At 38.7% G+C, this 17075-nt stretch overlaps 2 protein-coding genes across 2 annotated transcripts; both read right to left on the bottom strand.

Moving 5' to 3' along the window:
* Window positions 1-1144: 1144 nt before the first annotated feature.
* Window positions 1145-5820, bottom strand: LOC110114107 (fructose-1,6-bisphosphatase, chloroplastic). The gene is made up of 4 exons (XM_020846903.2): window positions 5339-5820; window positions 5041-5265; window positions 4075-4581; window positions 1145-1452 (listed from the first exon to the last, which is right to left on the bottom strand). Exons 1-4 carry the CDS (start codon window positions 5780-5782, stop codon window positions 1375-1377), a joined length of 1254 nt encoding a protein of 417 aa, XP_020702562.1. The 5' UTR covers window positions 5783-5820; the 3' UTR covers window positions 1145-1374.
* An 8650-nt stretch (window positions 5821-14470) lies between these two features.
* Window positions 14471-16500, bottom strand: LOC110114185. Its single transcript, XM_020847009.2, has 5 exons — window positions 16069-16500; window positions 15673-15984; window positions 15324-15579; window positions 15134-15241; window positions 14471-15056 (listed from the first exon to the last, which is right to left on the bottom strand). The coding sequence occupies exons 1-5, from the start codon at window positions 16294-16296 to the stop codon at window positions 14938-14940; spliced, it is 1023 nt and encodes a 340-aa protein (XP_020702668.1). The 5' UTR covers window positions 16297-16500; the 3' UTR covers window positions 14471-14937.
* Between the last annotated feature and the right edge of the window lie 575 nt (window positions 16501-17075).

The following is a 17075-nucleotide window of genomic DNA, read 5'->3' as shown; positions in this document are numbered from 1 at the left end:
CTTAAGGCCCCGGACTTCCGTCGGACTACCACCTGAGGCCTGGATTTCCACCGGACCACCACTTGACGCCCGGACTTATGTCAGACCACCCTTTGAGGCCCAAACTTCTGTCGGACCATCACATGAGGCCTGAACTTTTATTAGGCCACCACCTGATGCCTAGGATTCTAACAGAGTATCGCCCTACTACAACGGTCTTTCTGACCCCGGTCTCCTGCCAACTACGTTCCTTCCAATTTCCATCGCCTACTATGGTCCTTCTGACCTCCATCACCAGACAACGGTCTTCTAACCCCGGTCTCCTGCCAACTACGATCTTTCGGACCTCTATCTCCTCCCGACTACGATCCTTCTGACCTTCGTCGCTACTATGGTCCTTCCGACCTTCGTCGCTACTATGGTCCTTCCGACCTCCATCAACAAACAACAGTCTTTCTAATCTCGGTCTCCTACAAACTATGGTCTTTCATACCTCTGTCTCCTGCCGACTATGATCCTTCCGACCTCCATCACCAGACAATGGTTTTTCCGACCTCTATCCTATCGACTATGGTCATGTCGACCAAACAAACACATCTATGTTGATTATTGTAACTCCCACCATGTAATGCACTCTATATGATGTACATTTGTGAGATCAAGCCAAAACCTTCTCCTAAGGAAGGGCCTCATTTGTAATCGGCTGCAAATACTAGTGGATTCATTCAAACTAGGTCAGGCCCCGTGGTTTTTCCCCCTTTTTAGGTGTTTCCCCCTTTTTAGGAGTTTTCACGTAAAAATTCTGATGTCTCTTATGAACGCTACACACACTCTCTCTTATCTGATTGTATGCTGTATCTTTGTACAATGCTTAGATGTTAAACTATACATTTCTCTACCGTTGCTAATACTCCAGGACGCAACAAAGATAAAGAGTAAAATTGATGGATACAAGAGAGCAATAAAAAATATATAATAAATGAAAATATTTTTATGATGAAATATATATTACAATAATAAATCTTATGAATTCATAATTATAAGAATAATTTTTTTTCTGTGAGAGTAGCTAAAGGAAGATTCTCAAGTTGAATACTAGCAAAAATTAACATTCATACTCAGTATAGTTTGTAATAAAAAAAAATCTTTTTGTTTTCAGGGGAAATGACCATAACCAAGAATACTTATAATACATTTCAAACTTCCGCGCTAGCAGTTTTTAAAGCTTGGTCCTGCCAAAATTCAAGAATGTTTCCAGCAAGATTTTTGTTGTAGCCAATATTTGGAAAAAAAGAGGAAAAACTGATATGCCAGATATAATTTATACAGGCTCACCTGTTGGTGTTAAAAAAACAAAGGACGTTTCCTAAATTCCTGCTGAGGCCGTTGAAGGAACTATACTCCAGAAAGGAATTTCTCCACCTTTTCAACTTCCTCCACGCTCCCAATGAACAGTGGAACTCTCTGATGAATCTGTAACGACATTCACGTAAGAAAGGGAATAGCAATGATTAGCGGGTTCGGATAAGCTAACGGTATAATATGACGATGACTCAAATCTTAACGTAATTATTTGCTTCAGCTCTAACATAGTTCCGATGAAGGGTCGTGACTCGTGACTCAGCTCCACTTAGGAAAAATATGTTTTCCAGTGATTAAGGTATTATGTACTCCCATATTCACCTAAATAAGATCAATCAAGTCATATTACGAGCTACGCAGATCTCCTTGGTCTGTTGATTGTTGATTGGATGTTTTGGTTGGTGTTGAATATTGGTCCATGATTTACGATAGTTTCTTCATGTGTACTTTCTTTAGTTTTTTTTGAATGGCTTGTATTGCCATTGGTGCAGCTATTAGTTGCCTATAAATAAAGGCTTGATATGTTATTAAAAAATTATCTTGATCGAGCACGAATCTCGAGGCAAAACCAAGCTGGAAACTTTAAAAATTAAATCCGGGATCACCTGAACTCCGATTTCAGCAAACTTATAGTCAAATTGAGCGTCTCGGAAATACGAACCCAACGACACCAAATTCAACTCAATCTGAGCCCAAATGAGTCCAAATCAAGGACCCGAAGCGTCGTTGAAAAGTTCATACCACAATTTGAGTCACCAAACGGTCTCTGATTTTAACGAGCTTATAGTCGAATCGAACAGCTCGACGAGACGAATCCAGCGAGCTCAAGATCGCCGAATTCCGACATCACTAAGACCTTCAAATGTCTGACGAATGATGCACGATCAAGGGATCCAATTGATCACTCCCTATTTGCCCCTTATCTCACACCTATTTACTAGCTATGCCACTCCATAAAATCTATAAATAAAGCCCTCATTTCTCATGAGAGGGGACCCAAGCAAGAAGAAGCAAGAGCAAGAAGAGAAGAAGGAGAGGAGAAGAGAAGAGGAATAACTCCTCCTTGACCACCGCCGGAGCTCTGCCCGACGCCCGAGTAACACCGGAATTCTGCCGGACGCCCGGGTGATGCTGGAATTCTTCCCTAGTGACGCCAGAATTCTGCCCAACTTCTGAACGACACTTGAATTCTGCCCGACCTCCGAAGGATGCCAGATTTCTGCTCGATCTCCAAGTGAAGCCGGAACTCTGCCCAACATTGTAATTGGATTTCAATCCGGAAGTAAAGCATTGTAATATGATCGTCCTGAATTTTAAGGACGAATCAGCTTCTTGTATCTCAATTAAACACTAGTGGAGCTTTTTCAACTGGGCGTGACCCCGTGGTTTTTTCCCTTTCCATGGTTTTATACGTAAAAATTCAGGTGTTATTTTATCTTCTGTTTGTGTGCTGAATATTCGTTCAACGCTAAGACGAATACTTTCTAACTCTACCGATGCGTATATTCTAGCCCGCAACAAGGCTATAGGTTGTAATAGAGATATGGTTAAGCAATAAAAATCTAATTCATCTCTCTCTCCCCCCCTTCCCCCTCTCCCTCCTCTCCCAAGGAATTGCTTCTTGCTCTCATCAAAGATCCAAACAGTTGTCAACTAAGAGGTCTTGGATTCAAGTCATGTGTATGTGTTGTGTGTGTGAGGCCGAACGTGTCATAATGTTTAGTAAGCCAAGAAATTCATTCATCTCTTAAGCATTTTCACACCTATATTGGAATATCATGAGGTCCAACAATTTTCCCACGCTTCATTTTCTTTAAAACCTCTCTTACTTCATTTTTAGTACTACGTCAATAAAAACAAAAATTTCTATTTTCATTTAGAATGTTGAATTCACTAAAGTCATTTCACAATCTTCATTGAAAAACTTTGCAAAATATTTCATCCACTTTTGTTGAATATCCTCTTCTTAAAAAAAAAAAACTTTTTGACTCTCAACATTAAATTTGATCTCTCAACATTAAATTCCTCGTGCTTAATTCATACCTCTAATAAAATCTTAGATATCATAACATTCAATCCAGCATATTCTTTAAAAATGTTTATATGAGAAATGCATCAACTATATTGCGTGTGCATTTAAAGCTGCATTGCTTCCGAAAGATTTCTTGACATACAAATCTAAATACAAAATCAATAAAACAAATGTATTCCTCATATAAAAATTTACACAGAATTCCTTTAAGCTTTTATTCCCATTCTGCTGACCTTAATTATATAACAAACGTAAACCTTTTAATATGCTTGCAATATTAAGTTCTTCCTATATTCGCCATAAAAATTGTTTTTATTCTTGATAACTATCTCTTTGGAGATTTCACAAGCAAAGCAACAAAGATGTACGCAACTCAACTTGGTTTATGCAACTCATCTTGGTCTGTTGATTCAGAGCTTTGATTACCAACCAACAGATCTAAGATTCGAGTTTTAATTGGCCTAAATGTCCCAAAAAAAATCAATTTGATGTTGGTTGAAAAATTTAACTACTAATTAAGACTTCAAGAGACCTTGAATTTGAGTCTAGATGCACGCACTATTTTAATCCCAAAGCTCCATGTTTAATTATTAGACGTGCAAAGCTAATGCATAACCCTTTTTTAATCTATTCTTCTACTCCGCAGATATATATATGGCAATGAATATGAAGCAGTCAAAAGAAAGGAGAAATCACAATACCTCATTGGGAATGATATCGAGGATTCGGCGGTGGCCGTCCGATCCCTTACCCCCCGCCTGCTCGACGATGAAGCTCATGGGCGCACACTCGTACAAGAGTCTCAGCTTCCCGTTCTTGCTCTTACTATCACGCGGGTACCCGTATATCCCTCCGTAGAGAAGAGTTCTATGAAAATCGCCAACAAGGCTGCCGATATACCTGGCGGAATAGGGATTGCCGGTCGGGCCGGGCTCCTTGAGGCTGTCCATATAGGCCCGGAGTCGCTCGTCCCAAAGCAGATAGTTCCCTTCGTTGAAGGCGTAGATCTTGCCGGACCGCGGGATTCGAACCTGTTCCTGGGTGAGGACGAACTCGCCGTAGAGCGGGTCGAGATTGAAGACGAAAACGCCCTTGCCGAGTGTGAGGACAAGGATGACGGAGCTCGAGTACATTACGTAGCCGGCGGCAAGGAGGTTGGTTCCTGGCTGGCACACGCTTACCACGCATCTCTCCTCTGAACGATCCAGCTGCATTGTCAAGTGCTTATATATAAGGAATTCCTTGTAAATCCCATGTAAAGATTGAAGTGGGAGTTTAAGCTCTGGAGGCAAAGCTCCAGTCCAAATCGTCTAACGATGATTTCTTGATGTAAAAAAATTGTCGGTGAAATATTAATATAAAACATTAGTGTAATCACACATATATTATACCCTCATGATCAATTTTTTTATCAAGAAATTCAATAATTTTGTTTCCAGATAAACTTTTGATCCGAATGGGTCATTAATTGCTCCTGCATTTCAAGAATTTTTCATACAGCCCCGCAACTTATCAATCATTAATTGAACATAAGCAATCGAAATCACTTGAAATTTAAATCAGTGCCTGCGCGAGCAGTTTGAAATTCGCCATTGATAAGATTCTGATACTCACTTAAACTTAACTCTAAGCAGAATTCATTTCGAGAAAGGCGATATGGAGATTACCGTGGCGTCCTCATCAACATCGGCGAGGCATTCGTCATTCGGGCTGTAAATTCCAAAGATAGAACCGGTAGACACGGCGGCGTCGATGTTTGAAGATCCATCCAATGGATCAAATACGACGATGTAATTGCCGGAATAGCTCTCCTCCACCGCAACCGGCACATCCTCCTCTTCCGATGCTATAATCCCCGTCCTCCCACTCGATCTCAAGCAGTTCGAAAATACCTACTCTCTCCCCAATCGTCAGAAAATGAAAATATTAAATCGAAGCAAATGAATATGAGATTCAATCAATTACCTCATTGGATACGACATCGAGCTTCTTCTGGTCCTCGCCCTGCACATTGACGGCGCCCTGGATGCCAGTGAGGTTGGATATGCCGGCGCGCTGCACAAGCGAGGCGATCTGCTTGCAGGCCATGGAGATGCTGGAGAGGACGATTGTGAGCTCGGCGTCGATTGTGCCAACTTGCTCCTGTTTCAGGAGCCATGTCGTTAGGGTCTGGATATCAAAGCTGCTCTTCTTCTTAGTCCCCGGCGGTGAGGTTTTGACGGCGGCCTCGTCGGTGCCGGTGACGGCGCATCGGAAGGGCGAGGAGGCGGAGGTGCTTCGGTTGATTCTTTTGGAGGAGGAAGGGGAGGGTTTGTTGAGGGGGAATGTGGAAAGACTGGGGGTGAAGTGGGAGGGGGAGGGGCGATAGAGTAGGAGGTGGGAGGAGTTTGGGATGGCGGCGGACGCCATGACCGAGCTGCGGAATTCTTCTTATATTTTGTTCGGTTATTACGGAATTTTTGCCCCATTTGTTAGCAGAGAGGGTTTCGGATTGGGTTGAGGTGAGCAATGGAGATGTGAGGTTGTTATTTCTTTCAGTTTCGAATGGGGCAGCTTATCTTTAGAAGGGTGACCAATTATTATTAGGAAGATTTACATACATACCACTTAATATTATTCTATTTATATATTTAACATCTAAAACTTTAATATTACATAAATACCACCCATAGTTCATTTTCATATCAAATATGAGTGGTAGAAATGAAATATATGAGTGGTAGGAAAGAAATATAAGTGGTATATTTGATATTAAAATAATATAGGATGGTATGCATGTAATATTAAAGTTTTAGGTGTTAGATATGTAAATAAGATATTATAAAGTGGTATGTATGTAAATTTCCCTTATTATTATTATAGCCGCTTAAACTTTATTTGAATATTGAGAAGAAATAGGATTTTTAATGAATCAAATGAAACTAAGTATTATCTTATTTAAATTGTTTTTTTTTTAAATTTGATACTTGGTTTAGTTAATTTTTAATATAATTTGAATTTTTAAATTTTAGATTTTATTTATTTTTAAATTGAGTTATTTTTAAATTGAGTTAGAGTTAAAATCCAAGTTGTCTTCCCACTTTGGTCGCCCAATTTCAAATTCTAAAAGCTATGCTTAGACAACTTTGGTGGTCCAATTACAAGTCCGATTCTTAAGGCCCAATATGTAAAATTTTGATTGTGGGGATCTAGTGGGTGTTCTTAAACTTATTCAGTTATTTGATCAATATTTTATTTAAGATGATTTTTGTTGATATTAATACAAATGTGATAGTTAAGGTACACTTTAGCTAAAAATAACTGAGGGATCAAGGATACCAAAGTAATTTTTCCTATGCATTTGATTAGTATTTTACTCTATATTATTCAATGTTAAAATTATTATAGCACGCCTTTCAATAATATTAGAACAAAGTATGGAATTCATATAAAAAAAGGATATGTCGAGATATGATTATAAGCTTTATTTATTTATTTTAGTAGTGAGATTTTAGTTATTGGTTGGAATTTTATGCTCATTATGTGATTTTTCATTTTTTCTGATAAAGGCAAGGAGCCTGAAATTTGAGGATGGACAATGATGTCAATGTAATTTTATTTAAGTTTCTTTACTTTATGTATTCTTTTATAACAAGTGCTGGCTATTGTATATATTATTTTAGATTTTGAATGTAAAATATAAATATTAACTATAAAATATGAATTATGTTCATTAAATTTCTTTAATACAACTAATCAGCTCTAGATATTAAATTGGTATGGTTGTAAATGACTATCAATGTTATTAAAAATAAAAAAGAAATAAATAAATAAGAGAAAAAAGGAAAAGAAATTCTTCCACTTTTTAATCTTGGGATGTTGTCACAAACCATCATCAAACCCATTTTGTGATTTTCATCAAACTTGTGCAATGTCCATTATTGATTGAGATTTGTGTCCATTAATTTTTTCAACAATTTGACACATATCTTCTTAGGATTGCAAATTAATCGAGTGTTCGACCGAGCCTAGTCGGCGGTTCGACTTGACAAGAGCTCATTCATGTTCTTTTGATAAGCTAAATGAACGAGCTTAAGCATTTTTTATAAATACTTGATAGGCTTGAACAGGTTGGCATTCGGTTAATTTAGATTCTCGAACAACATCGTTTAATGCTCGTGAACAAGCTCGTTATGAAGCTCGATTAGAGCTCGATAAGAGTTTTGAAAATAAATATTATTAAATTAATTTTACTAATTTAAATATTTCATAATTTTTTTAATTCCTGAAATAGTTGAATCGACTGCGCTCCACTATTTGCACCCGCTCCGTTGTCTGTTCCATTCTCCGCTCCATTAAGAAGAAAAATAACCTCGTTCGTTTAGTCCCACACTGTGGAAGGGAGTTCATATTGCTCCATTTCCATTTTTTGTATTTAGCTTTTTACCCACTCTAATTCCAAGGCATTATTCTGTGTAGATTGCCGAACACAATCCGTAGATCAATCATAGATACGCACTGTTTTGAAACCGGACCGGACGGGCCGGTTCAAGCGGTTCAACCGTGAACCGGTCGGTGGCCGGTCCCGATTCCAGCTTCAAAACCGGCTCTGCATAGCCGGATCAAAACCGGATTTAACACGGCGGTTCAACCGGTGAACGTTGAACCGGTCCGGGGTTTGGAAAGAACCGGCCGGTTTGTGAAAAAATATTTTTTTTGTTTTAATTAAAATTTTAAATATATATTTTAGTTTATTAAAAATTTTTTAAACTTTTTAAAATATTTTTATAAATATAATGATTAATTTCATCATAATACATGCAATGAATCTTACATTATCTCACCATAATTTATTTTCGCAAAAAGAGTATCTTCTTCACATTTATAAAGAGTTCCAAGGAAGGATGTTCAACCTCCACCTTGATGTGGGACTATAAAAAAGTTGCCATACTTGCATGAATACTTTAAAATTGGTGAATTTGGGCTTATTTGGGCTAGTTGGGCTTCAAATTTTTCTTAGTTGGGCTTTAAATTTTTTGTTTTAGTTGGGCTACAAATTTGAATGATATGTATTATGAAATTGCTTATAATATATATTATAATAATTATGTTATAAAAATATTAATATTATAAATTATAATATTATATTTAAATATTTTCTTATAAATATATTAAATTATAAATATATTATTTTTAAATGATATTTTTATATTTTATAATTTTGATTATTTGATTATATATATTTTATAAATTTATAAATATTATTAAATGGTCATATATTCAATTATTTAAATTATATTTATGATGATAATTTTTTATATTATAAATTATATTATTTATATTAAGTGTTTATTCTTATAATTATATTATTATAAATGATAATTTATTATGAATAAAAATTTATAAATATATTAAATGCTCATATAATTATATTATTATGATTTTTATTTTATTAAATTTTAATAAATAATTATTTATTACGTCATGGTGCCGGTTCGACCGGTCGAACCGTGAAACCTCTCCTCTTCTGTTCGTGTCCGGTCCGATTTTCACAACCTTTGATAATACGTTCATTATCACATTTTCGCTCAACAATTACTGATGGTGATTGCACTGCGATACACCTTGGATGTTAAACTGCTCCAGCAGAATAATTTCTCAATAGCCAAGACCAATCCTCCACCTTTCCTCACTAGGAAATAGCATAATAGGCTGGTAGCGTGTGATTTGGGACCCAGCAGGTATCCATCCCTACTCTCGTGATATCAAACCATTAAATGAATCCGGCAAAAGTTACCGCCACCTGACGGTGGAGCGGACAGCTAACACCCTAACATGATCAGCCGAGCTCTGTTTGGTTGACTCCAAAGAGTAGATTGAAAAATTTTTAATATAAAAATTTTAAAATTTGATATTTAATCTAAAATAAATAAATACAGAACGAATATTTTTGCATTTAGAATACATAATTAGTTCATTTCTTTTATATTTAAAATTCTTTCAGCTTGAGCTAGCTTAAATACATCGAAATTTATTGCGACTGTACCAATCACCGCTGCCAATCCCAGACGACTACCTTTTTTCACTTTACATTACATTCGCTTTGCTACAAATCAAATGAAAAATTTATGTCAGCATTACTTTACCACTAATCGGAACAACTCTAAAAAATTTATAATACGTACAAAAAGCTTTCAATAAAATTGTTTCCTCACCCACAACTTCACAACCATCTTAATAAAAAAAACTGCAGAAGCCTTGATACATACTCCAAAAATTTATCTTGATTGGGCATGAATCTCGAGGCAAAAGCTAGTTGGGAAACTTCAAAAATATTAATTTTGGGAGCACCCGAACTCCTTTCAACGAGCTTACAGCCAAACTGAGCGTCTCGGAAATACAAACCAACGACACCAAGATCAACCCAATCTGAGCCCAAATGAGGTCCAAATCAAGGGTCAAAGCGCTGTTGAGGTTCAAACCGCAATTTGGAGTTACCAAACGGTCTTTGATTTTGACGAGCTTATACTCGAATCGAACGGCTCGACGAGACGAATCCAACGGAGCCAAGATCATCAAAATTCCGACATCATTAAGCCTTCAAATGTCCAACGAACGGTACAATGATCAAAGGATTCAATATCGGCCGTCCATTCAAACCACTCCCAATTCGCCCTTGATCTCACGCCTATTTACGGGCCATGCCACTCCATAAAATCTATAAATAGAGCCCTCATTTCTCATGAGAAGGGGGCCAAGCAAGAAGAGAAGAGGAGAAGAGAAGGAAGAAGCTCCTCCCCGACCACTGCCGGACCACCGCAGGAACCTCGCCAGACCACCGCAGGAACCTCGCCAGACCACCGCAGGAATCTCGCCGAACCACCGCCGGAACCACCGCAGGAACCTCTCCGAACCACCGCAGACCTCGCCGGACCACCGCCTTTAAGGCCCGACGTTCAGGCCGACGTTCTACCGAAGGTCTGACATTAGGTTCGACGTCCTGCCGAGGACCCGACGTCCTGTTCAAGTCCCGACACTCGGTCCCTAGTCCTGCCGAAGACCCGACGTTCTACTGAAGGTCTGACATTCAGGCCCGACGTTCTGCTGAAGACCCGACGTCCTGCTTAAGGCCCGCGTTCAATCCCTACGTCCTGCTGAAGACCCGACGTCCTGCTTAAGGCCTAACATTCAGTCCTGTCTTGCTGAAGACCGAACGTCCGGCTTAGGCCCGACATCAGACCGGGTCTCCTGCCGACTACGGTCTTCCCGACCTCCGTCGCCTACTATGGTCCTTCCGACCTCCATCAACAGACAACGATCTTTCTGACCCCGGTCTCCTGCCGACTACGGTCCTTCTGACCCTCTGTCACCTACTATGGTCCTTCCGGACCTCCATCAACAGACAACGGTCTTTCTGACCCCGGTCTCCCTGCGACTACGATTCTTCTGACCTCTAGTCGCCTACCACGGTCCATGCCGACCTCTCACACCAGACAACAGTTTTTCTGACCCCAGTCTCCTACCGACTACGGTCCTTCAGGCCTTCGTCGCCTACTATGGTCCTTCCGACCTCCATCAACAGACAACGGTCTTTCTGACCCCGGTCTCCCGCCGACTACGGTCCTTCCGACCAGACAAACATGTATATGTAATTCCTACTATGTAATGCTATCTATATGATGTACATTTGCTACATCAATCCAAGGCCTTCTCCTAAGGAAGGGCCTCATTTGTAATCGACTACAAATACTAGTGGATTCATTCAAACTGGGCCAGGCCCCGTGGTTTTTCCCCCTTTTCAGGGGTTTTCCACGTAAAAACTTTGGTGTCTCTTATGAATGCTACACCCTCTCACTTATCTGCTTGTATGCTGGATCTTCGTACAATGCTAAGACGTTAAACTAAATATTTCTCTACCGCCGCGAATACTCCAGGACGCAACAAGCCTAAATAAAACTAACCTGATTATAACTGTTATTTGATTGGTGTGCCATAAAAAAAAAAAAAAAAAAAAAAAAAAAAAAAAAAAAAACAGTGTGCTCGTAAGTTATATATTAATAATTTGATTAATATGAATTTAATAATTGGACAATAATATGTTAGCCAGATTTTATTTAATACCATAATAATAGTTGCAAAGTCCATTACTTAAGAGAAATAAATTAAGGCCAAAATTCAACTAATGTCTACTCATGATAGAGCCTCCCACCTCATAAGTCATAAGGTATCCAACCTAAATAAACCTCAGCATATTAGGCAAGAATTACTGTAGAAATTCATAAATTAAAGTGTTAAAATAAAAAAGCTTTATATTAGAAAATATTTTTTGTTAACAAGATCATTATTTTTTTATGTTTGGAATAAATAAACTAAATTTGAATAAGAATTTCAGCCGTTGATTAAATAATTTGAGTTTGAGAACGAAAATGCATACTCAAATCACTTATGTTGAGCTTGAGCCAACCTAACTAGCTAAAAGAGGTCGATCGATCTCACGTGTGAATTAGATTGGACAAGATCAATCAGTGGCCAAAGGGCACAGGGCCCCACTAGTTCGCCAGCTCATAATTGATTATTTATATTTTTAATATTAAAGCTTAAAATTAATTGATTTGAAATCCTAATTAACCTAATTAAATGATCAATATTAGAATTTTGCAAACCATGTTACTACCATTAATCTCCATTGCAGTTGACAACACTCTAGCGCTTAGCTTTGGCTTCGTTTGGAACGGCTTTCTTATTGCTTCTTAAATCATCTTTATAGTACAAAAATTAAAAAAAAAATTGAATTAAAAAACTGCTTTAAGAACCAAATGCAAATAGAATTGGCCAAAAACATCAAGCCATATGCTCATTTTGCAAGCACAAGAAATTTTTTATTAATATTTATCGAAGCCTAAAATCAGTAATAGAATTCCATGCAGTATGAAAATGTATGCAAAGATTTAAAACAAGATCTGTGGCACTGCAAATCCAAGCTTCAATTGTGACAGTTTTCTTAACCCACCGCTGCTTGTCCGGGTGGTGAAGAGCCTGCTGGGCAAAGCCTAGATCCCTGGTTCGAATCCCTTGGCAAACAGTGAAAGCCTTAAGTGTTGGCCCATGTAAATTGGTGTGGGTTGCATGCTAGGTCGACCGGGTTTTCACTGGCCCAAGAACAGTATTTCCTTGTCACGAAAAAAAGGCAGTTTTTTTACTGCTTTTTAAAGAAGCTCTTCAGTACAAAATTTCTTTTAAAAATTTACTTTGAAAGCTATAAAATAGATGTGACAAACAAAATCTAAGAATTAAAAACATGTCTCTATCATCAAACCAGCGCATAAAATCAAAGATAGCGGCAGTTAATCTTCTATATCAATTCTGTTAGATAATTAACTAAGCGTAATTAAATTTATTATTTTCTGTACTCAAACCGGTACATCAGGTATAATAGCCAGTTCAATATAACATTAACCTTAATAACTTATTCAAACTTCTAAATAAAAAATTAATGAATTTTTTTAACTTATATTCAGTCTTTGTCAACCGCCATACGCTTCCCATTAGTTAAATCCTAGCTACATGTCCATAGAAGCCTCCAAGTCTGGAGAGATGATTAAGTGAGAAGTTCAGGCCTAAGCTACGTCCAATTTTCGTGAATGTGCACAACAAAAACATAGTAAAAATACATTGATAAATAATAACTGGATTTTTACTGTGCACACTCACTAAAATAGGATAGTTCTCCAATCCGGACTCAACATGTAATAATCCCTCGTAAGTCTTGGTCAGCAAACAAGTCATTAAGTAAAGATCATCCCTAACTCAACTAAGAGAAATTATTACGTGCAGAATCCGATTATGTCCATACTCCAATAAAAATGTAACATGTGTCCTTAGGGCATCTCCAACCGAGAACGTGATTTTCACGGCAAAATAAAGCAAAACTCCAAAATGCCGTGATTCTACTCCAATCGAACTCCATTTTAGATGCTTCTGCGAAGGTAACGATCCTTCTCCCCTTTCGCGCGTTTTTTTCGTCAAATCCGGTTGTGAGAGCAAAATAGTGTGGGTGAACAGTGTAACGCCAATATATATTGACTTCGAACTGTTCACCCATAAGTAAATGGCGGAAGATTTGGCGTTCGGTAGCGCTGTAGCGACTGAACGATGTCATACGCATGTTTGACGTTCGGCTGGAGGTGCTCTTATACACAATGTGTACAACTTCACACACTATATATAAATTACAAAAGTATATACATAATATACTGTGTACACAATTATACATAGTGTACAACTATATACAAAAACAAATGTCACATTTTTAGTAAAGTACGAACGTAACTCTACATTCGGACTCATTGAGTTATAATTTCTCCTCACCTAAACCAAGAAAGAAAGTTTCCCCATCACTGCCCTGCTCACTCTCAATCAAGATAATAATATGTTTGTAACTACTAACTAAAAAGATATAGGATCTAATAGGATAAAATTCAATTACACTTGCCCATTTATATCGTACATTCCCATTTTTGATAACTGGCTGGAAAGCTTATACGCGAAGAGGAAAAGCGAAGAGGAAAAATAAACCTCATTTGCGTCGATGTCTGCTAGCGTCTGCTCAACTCTTCGGCTTCTAGCTTCAACAGAGGAAAAAAAAACCTCATTTGAAGCCTTCTACCTCTTCTTCGCCAACGGTGTGCAAAGCTAACAACGTCTCCATTCTTCTCCTTCGCAAAGCAAGAAGTCAACCTTGTCTCCTACTACAAGCCTGCTCTCATTCCCGATTTTTCTAGGCATGCTCATGAGGTCTGTAAGTGAGGGCATAACTCGCTTTGGAAAGTTCTTTCATCCCCTCTTTCAGTGAGATAACATTAAAATTATTTATAATTTTGATTTTTGAATGCTTTTATGAAGTTGATGCAGCTTTTGGAAAGTTCTTTCATCCCCTCTTTCAGTTAGGTAACTTTAAAATTGTTTATAGTTTTGATTTTTGAATGCTTCTTATGAAGTTGTTGTAGCTTTTGGAAAGCTCTTTCATCCCCCCTAGCTCGTGTCAACCTGGAAGCTTGGACACTCTACAGATTCCTTCACCCCATATCCACTCCACAACATTTTGCTATTTGCAACATATTGCAATCTAATAATAAAAAGCTATTATTATTATATTACTATAACAACCCGGAAATAAAATAATATATATTTCTTTTATTATTACTTACAGACTAATTATATAGCGATTTTTTTTAAAATTTGCAGAGCTACCCACAAAGCAAAAGCCTGCAAAAAGGGAAAGGAAGAGCTGCAATGAGTGCAAAATATTATTACAGAAACACCCGACACTTCTTCTACAAGCCAACGAGGCAATCATCGTCTTTATTTCTTCTATTCGATAACTTTTTCTTTTTTTTGCTTCGAGGGTACAGATAGCCGGCCGAAGACTCTGTTCCACTTCTTCCCGCATTAGCTTTACCCAACACCAATCCAAAAATCCATGGCGTAAACTACGACTGAACTGTAACTAATTCTAATTCGAATCATATATATTTGATTTTCTACTGCTAAGATGGAAAAGTTGGTGAGCGATGGGTTAATGGGGGTTAGTAGGTCCACTCTTTCGGGAGTCGGATCTCATGGCCGGAAATGGCGGCCGGCGGTGGCTGGTAGATGTTTCGTTTCGGCTCGTTGTAGGTGGGTTGAACGCGAGCAGACGCTGTTTCTGGGGGATTGGAAAAGAGTCAATAAGCCAGAGAAAGGACGAAAGAGCGGTGAAGAGAAAGGCGCGATAGTAGTTACCGTGTTCGTGAGAGATGTATGCTGGGCAGCGAGATTGTACTGCAGCGTCGTCAAGGGTTAGATTTAACGCCTGCATCACTCTCGCAGGAAGGAGAACGGTAGAACAAGCTGGAAAAGTAAGAAGAGAAGATTTAGTTATTGATGCGAAAAGGAAGTTGATGATTTAAGAAGAAGGCAAGCTGATGTTTACCAGACTTTTTCCCGGTGGGACTGCCAGCTCTGCGAGGAAGAAAAACTCCGGTACCGGCGGACTCGCGCCGACCTCCTGGATGGTTAAGAAATATGGCTCTCATTCCAGAGCTTGGTTGCTGCTGCTGAAGGGCTGGCCATGCAGATGAAGCCGAGCCATGGGACCGGTTGCTTATCGCACCGACTGCTCTGTTCTGTCTATTCCACGCAGAAGAGAGTTGTTGCTTGATTAACTGCTGCTGCTTGAGTTTGTAGAACTGTAAATGAAAAAAAAAAGGGAGAAAACCCCACTCATCGATCACTAACCCCTTAGTTTAAAATGGGGGAAATCATCAACTAGTTCAAACTACCTGCGCCGCTTGGATCTGCTGCTGTGCAAGGTCTTGGTTGTAGTATCCGGCAGCTGCAGACGACTTCGTATGAGCCGAGGGATTCTTCATCTGGTAAAGAAGCCTGCGTTCTTGATCCCTCTGCTCATTCTGCTTCTTCCTCAGAATTTCCCCTGCTGCCGCATAGAGAAGATCCATCGCATCCTCCTTCCTTTTTTCGAGAAAAGTCGAAAGAGGCGGAGAAACTTTTGAACTTCCGTTTGGCCGACCCGCGCACGAAGCCGACCAGATTCCGGCGTCACACAGCGTAGACTGCGGCGAGGTAGCCAAAACCTGTCGGAAGAACGAAACAGCCTATCTCAGCACAAAAGCCAAATTAATCACAGAAAGAGACAGAAGAAAAGGGCAGATTCATACCCTAGTATCCCAAAACGAATACTTATTATCTTCCGCAAGGAAGGAGTGAGCCATCTGCCGAGTAAGCCCAGCTATGTAATCCTCCTCATCACTCTCCGTCTCCATCCTCATATTAGAGGAAGCAAAGCTTGCGTTCTCTCCCACCAAACCGCTTTCCTCATGAAAAAAACCCTCGCCGATAAACTCCGCCGGCAGCCATAAATCTCTGTCTTTCAACTTCTCCCCCATTTTCTCTCCCTCAACGACCAAGCAAAACAGAAAAGTGCTCAAAAACTCAGCAGGCGTTTCTTGATTTGAAAAGAAATAATGATTGTTCCAAAATTTTCTCTCCCCCTTTCTTCACCTGCTCGGGCCCAGACGAAGGGAAGAGAGCGAGAATGCTAAGCGTCCTGGCTTCAGTAGAAGGTAGGGGAAGGGTTGTCAAATCGTCGTTTCCAGAGAAAGGGGCAAATAAATACTTAATTTAAATTTTATAAATTTATTAAAAAAAATAGAAAAGGAGAAAGAAAAAACCCCAGCCCAAACTTCCATCTCGTCACTTAGCCGTAGTGGTTGCAGCAGTCATTTGTCCGTCAAGCCAACCCACCTGCCAGTCTGCTACTTTTTTTTTATTATTTCAAGCAATAAAATAAGATTTTAATAAAAAACTAATAAAATTTTATCTTAAAAAGATATTTGACAGCATGACTAATCTTCAGCTGACCTAGAAGAGACATCCAATTCAGAAGCCTCTTGGCTCAAACTTGATTGGATCCCACTTAAGAGGCGTTGCTACTTGAAGAGAATCGAGCACAAGTTGGGATTTTCCAACGGTACTCGCTCACTAGCCAAGCTAAGCATTAGCGAGTATTGAGCGATTCTCACAAATGCCACCACATGAGCCTCATTTTTTTTTTATTAAAATATTACTTTATAATTTTTTATTATATTAATTTATAAAAAATAATCCTTTGTTCATATTTTTTTCATTTTAAAGAGTTGATAAAATTAAGTGGTACATATTAGTG

This window comes from Dendrobium catenatum, unplaced genomic scaffold (genome assembly GCF_001605985.2).
Source record: "Dendrobium catenatum unplaced genomic scaffold, ASM160598v2 fragScaff_scaffold_1028, whole genome shotgun sequence".
Taxonomy (NCBI): Eukaryota; Viridiplantae; Streptophyta; class Magnoliopsida; order Asparagales; family Orchidaceae; genus Dendrobium; species Dendrobium catenatum.
This window is presented reverse-complemented; position numbering and strand designations above follow the sequence as displayed.

Bases quoted from the DNA above. Each gene is read 5' to 3' on its own strand.
- LOC110114185 (XM_020847009.2), bottom strand. From the start codon at position 16,296: ATGGGGGAGAAGTTGAAAGACAGAGATTTATGGCTGCCGGCGGAGTTT. The intron at 15,580-15,672 runs GTAGTTTGAACT...TTTCATTTACAG, and splicing joins AGCAGATCCAAGCGGCGCAG to TTCTACAAACTCAAGCAGCA. The intron at 15,242-15,323 runs GTAAACATCAGC...TTACTTTTCCAG, and splicing joins TCCCACCGGGAAAAAGTCTG to CTTGTTCTACCGTTCTCCTT.
- LOC110114107 (XM_020846903.2), bottom strand. From the start codon at position 5,782: ATGGCGTCCGCCGCCATCCCAAACTCCTCCCACCTCCTACTCTATCGC. The intron at 5,266-5,338 runs GTAATTGATTGA...GGGAGAGAGTAG, and splicing joins TCGATGTCGTATCCAATGAG to GTATTTTCGAACTGCTTGAG. The intron at 4,582-5,040 runs GTAATCTCCATA...TTGACAATGCAG, and splicing joins ATGTTGATGAGGACGCCACG to CTGGATCGTTCAGAGGAGAG.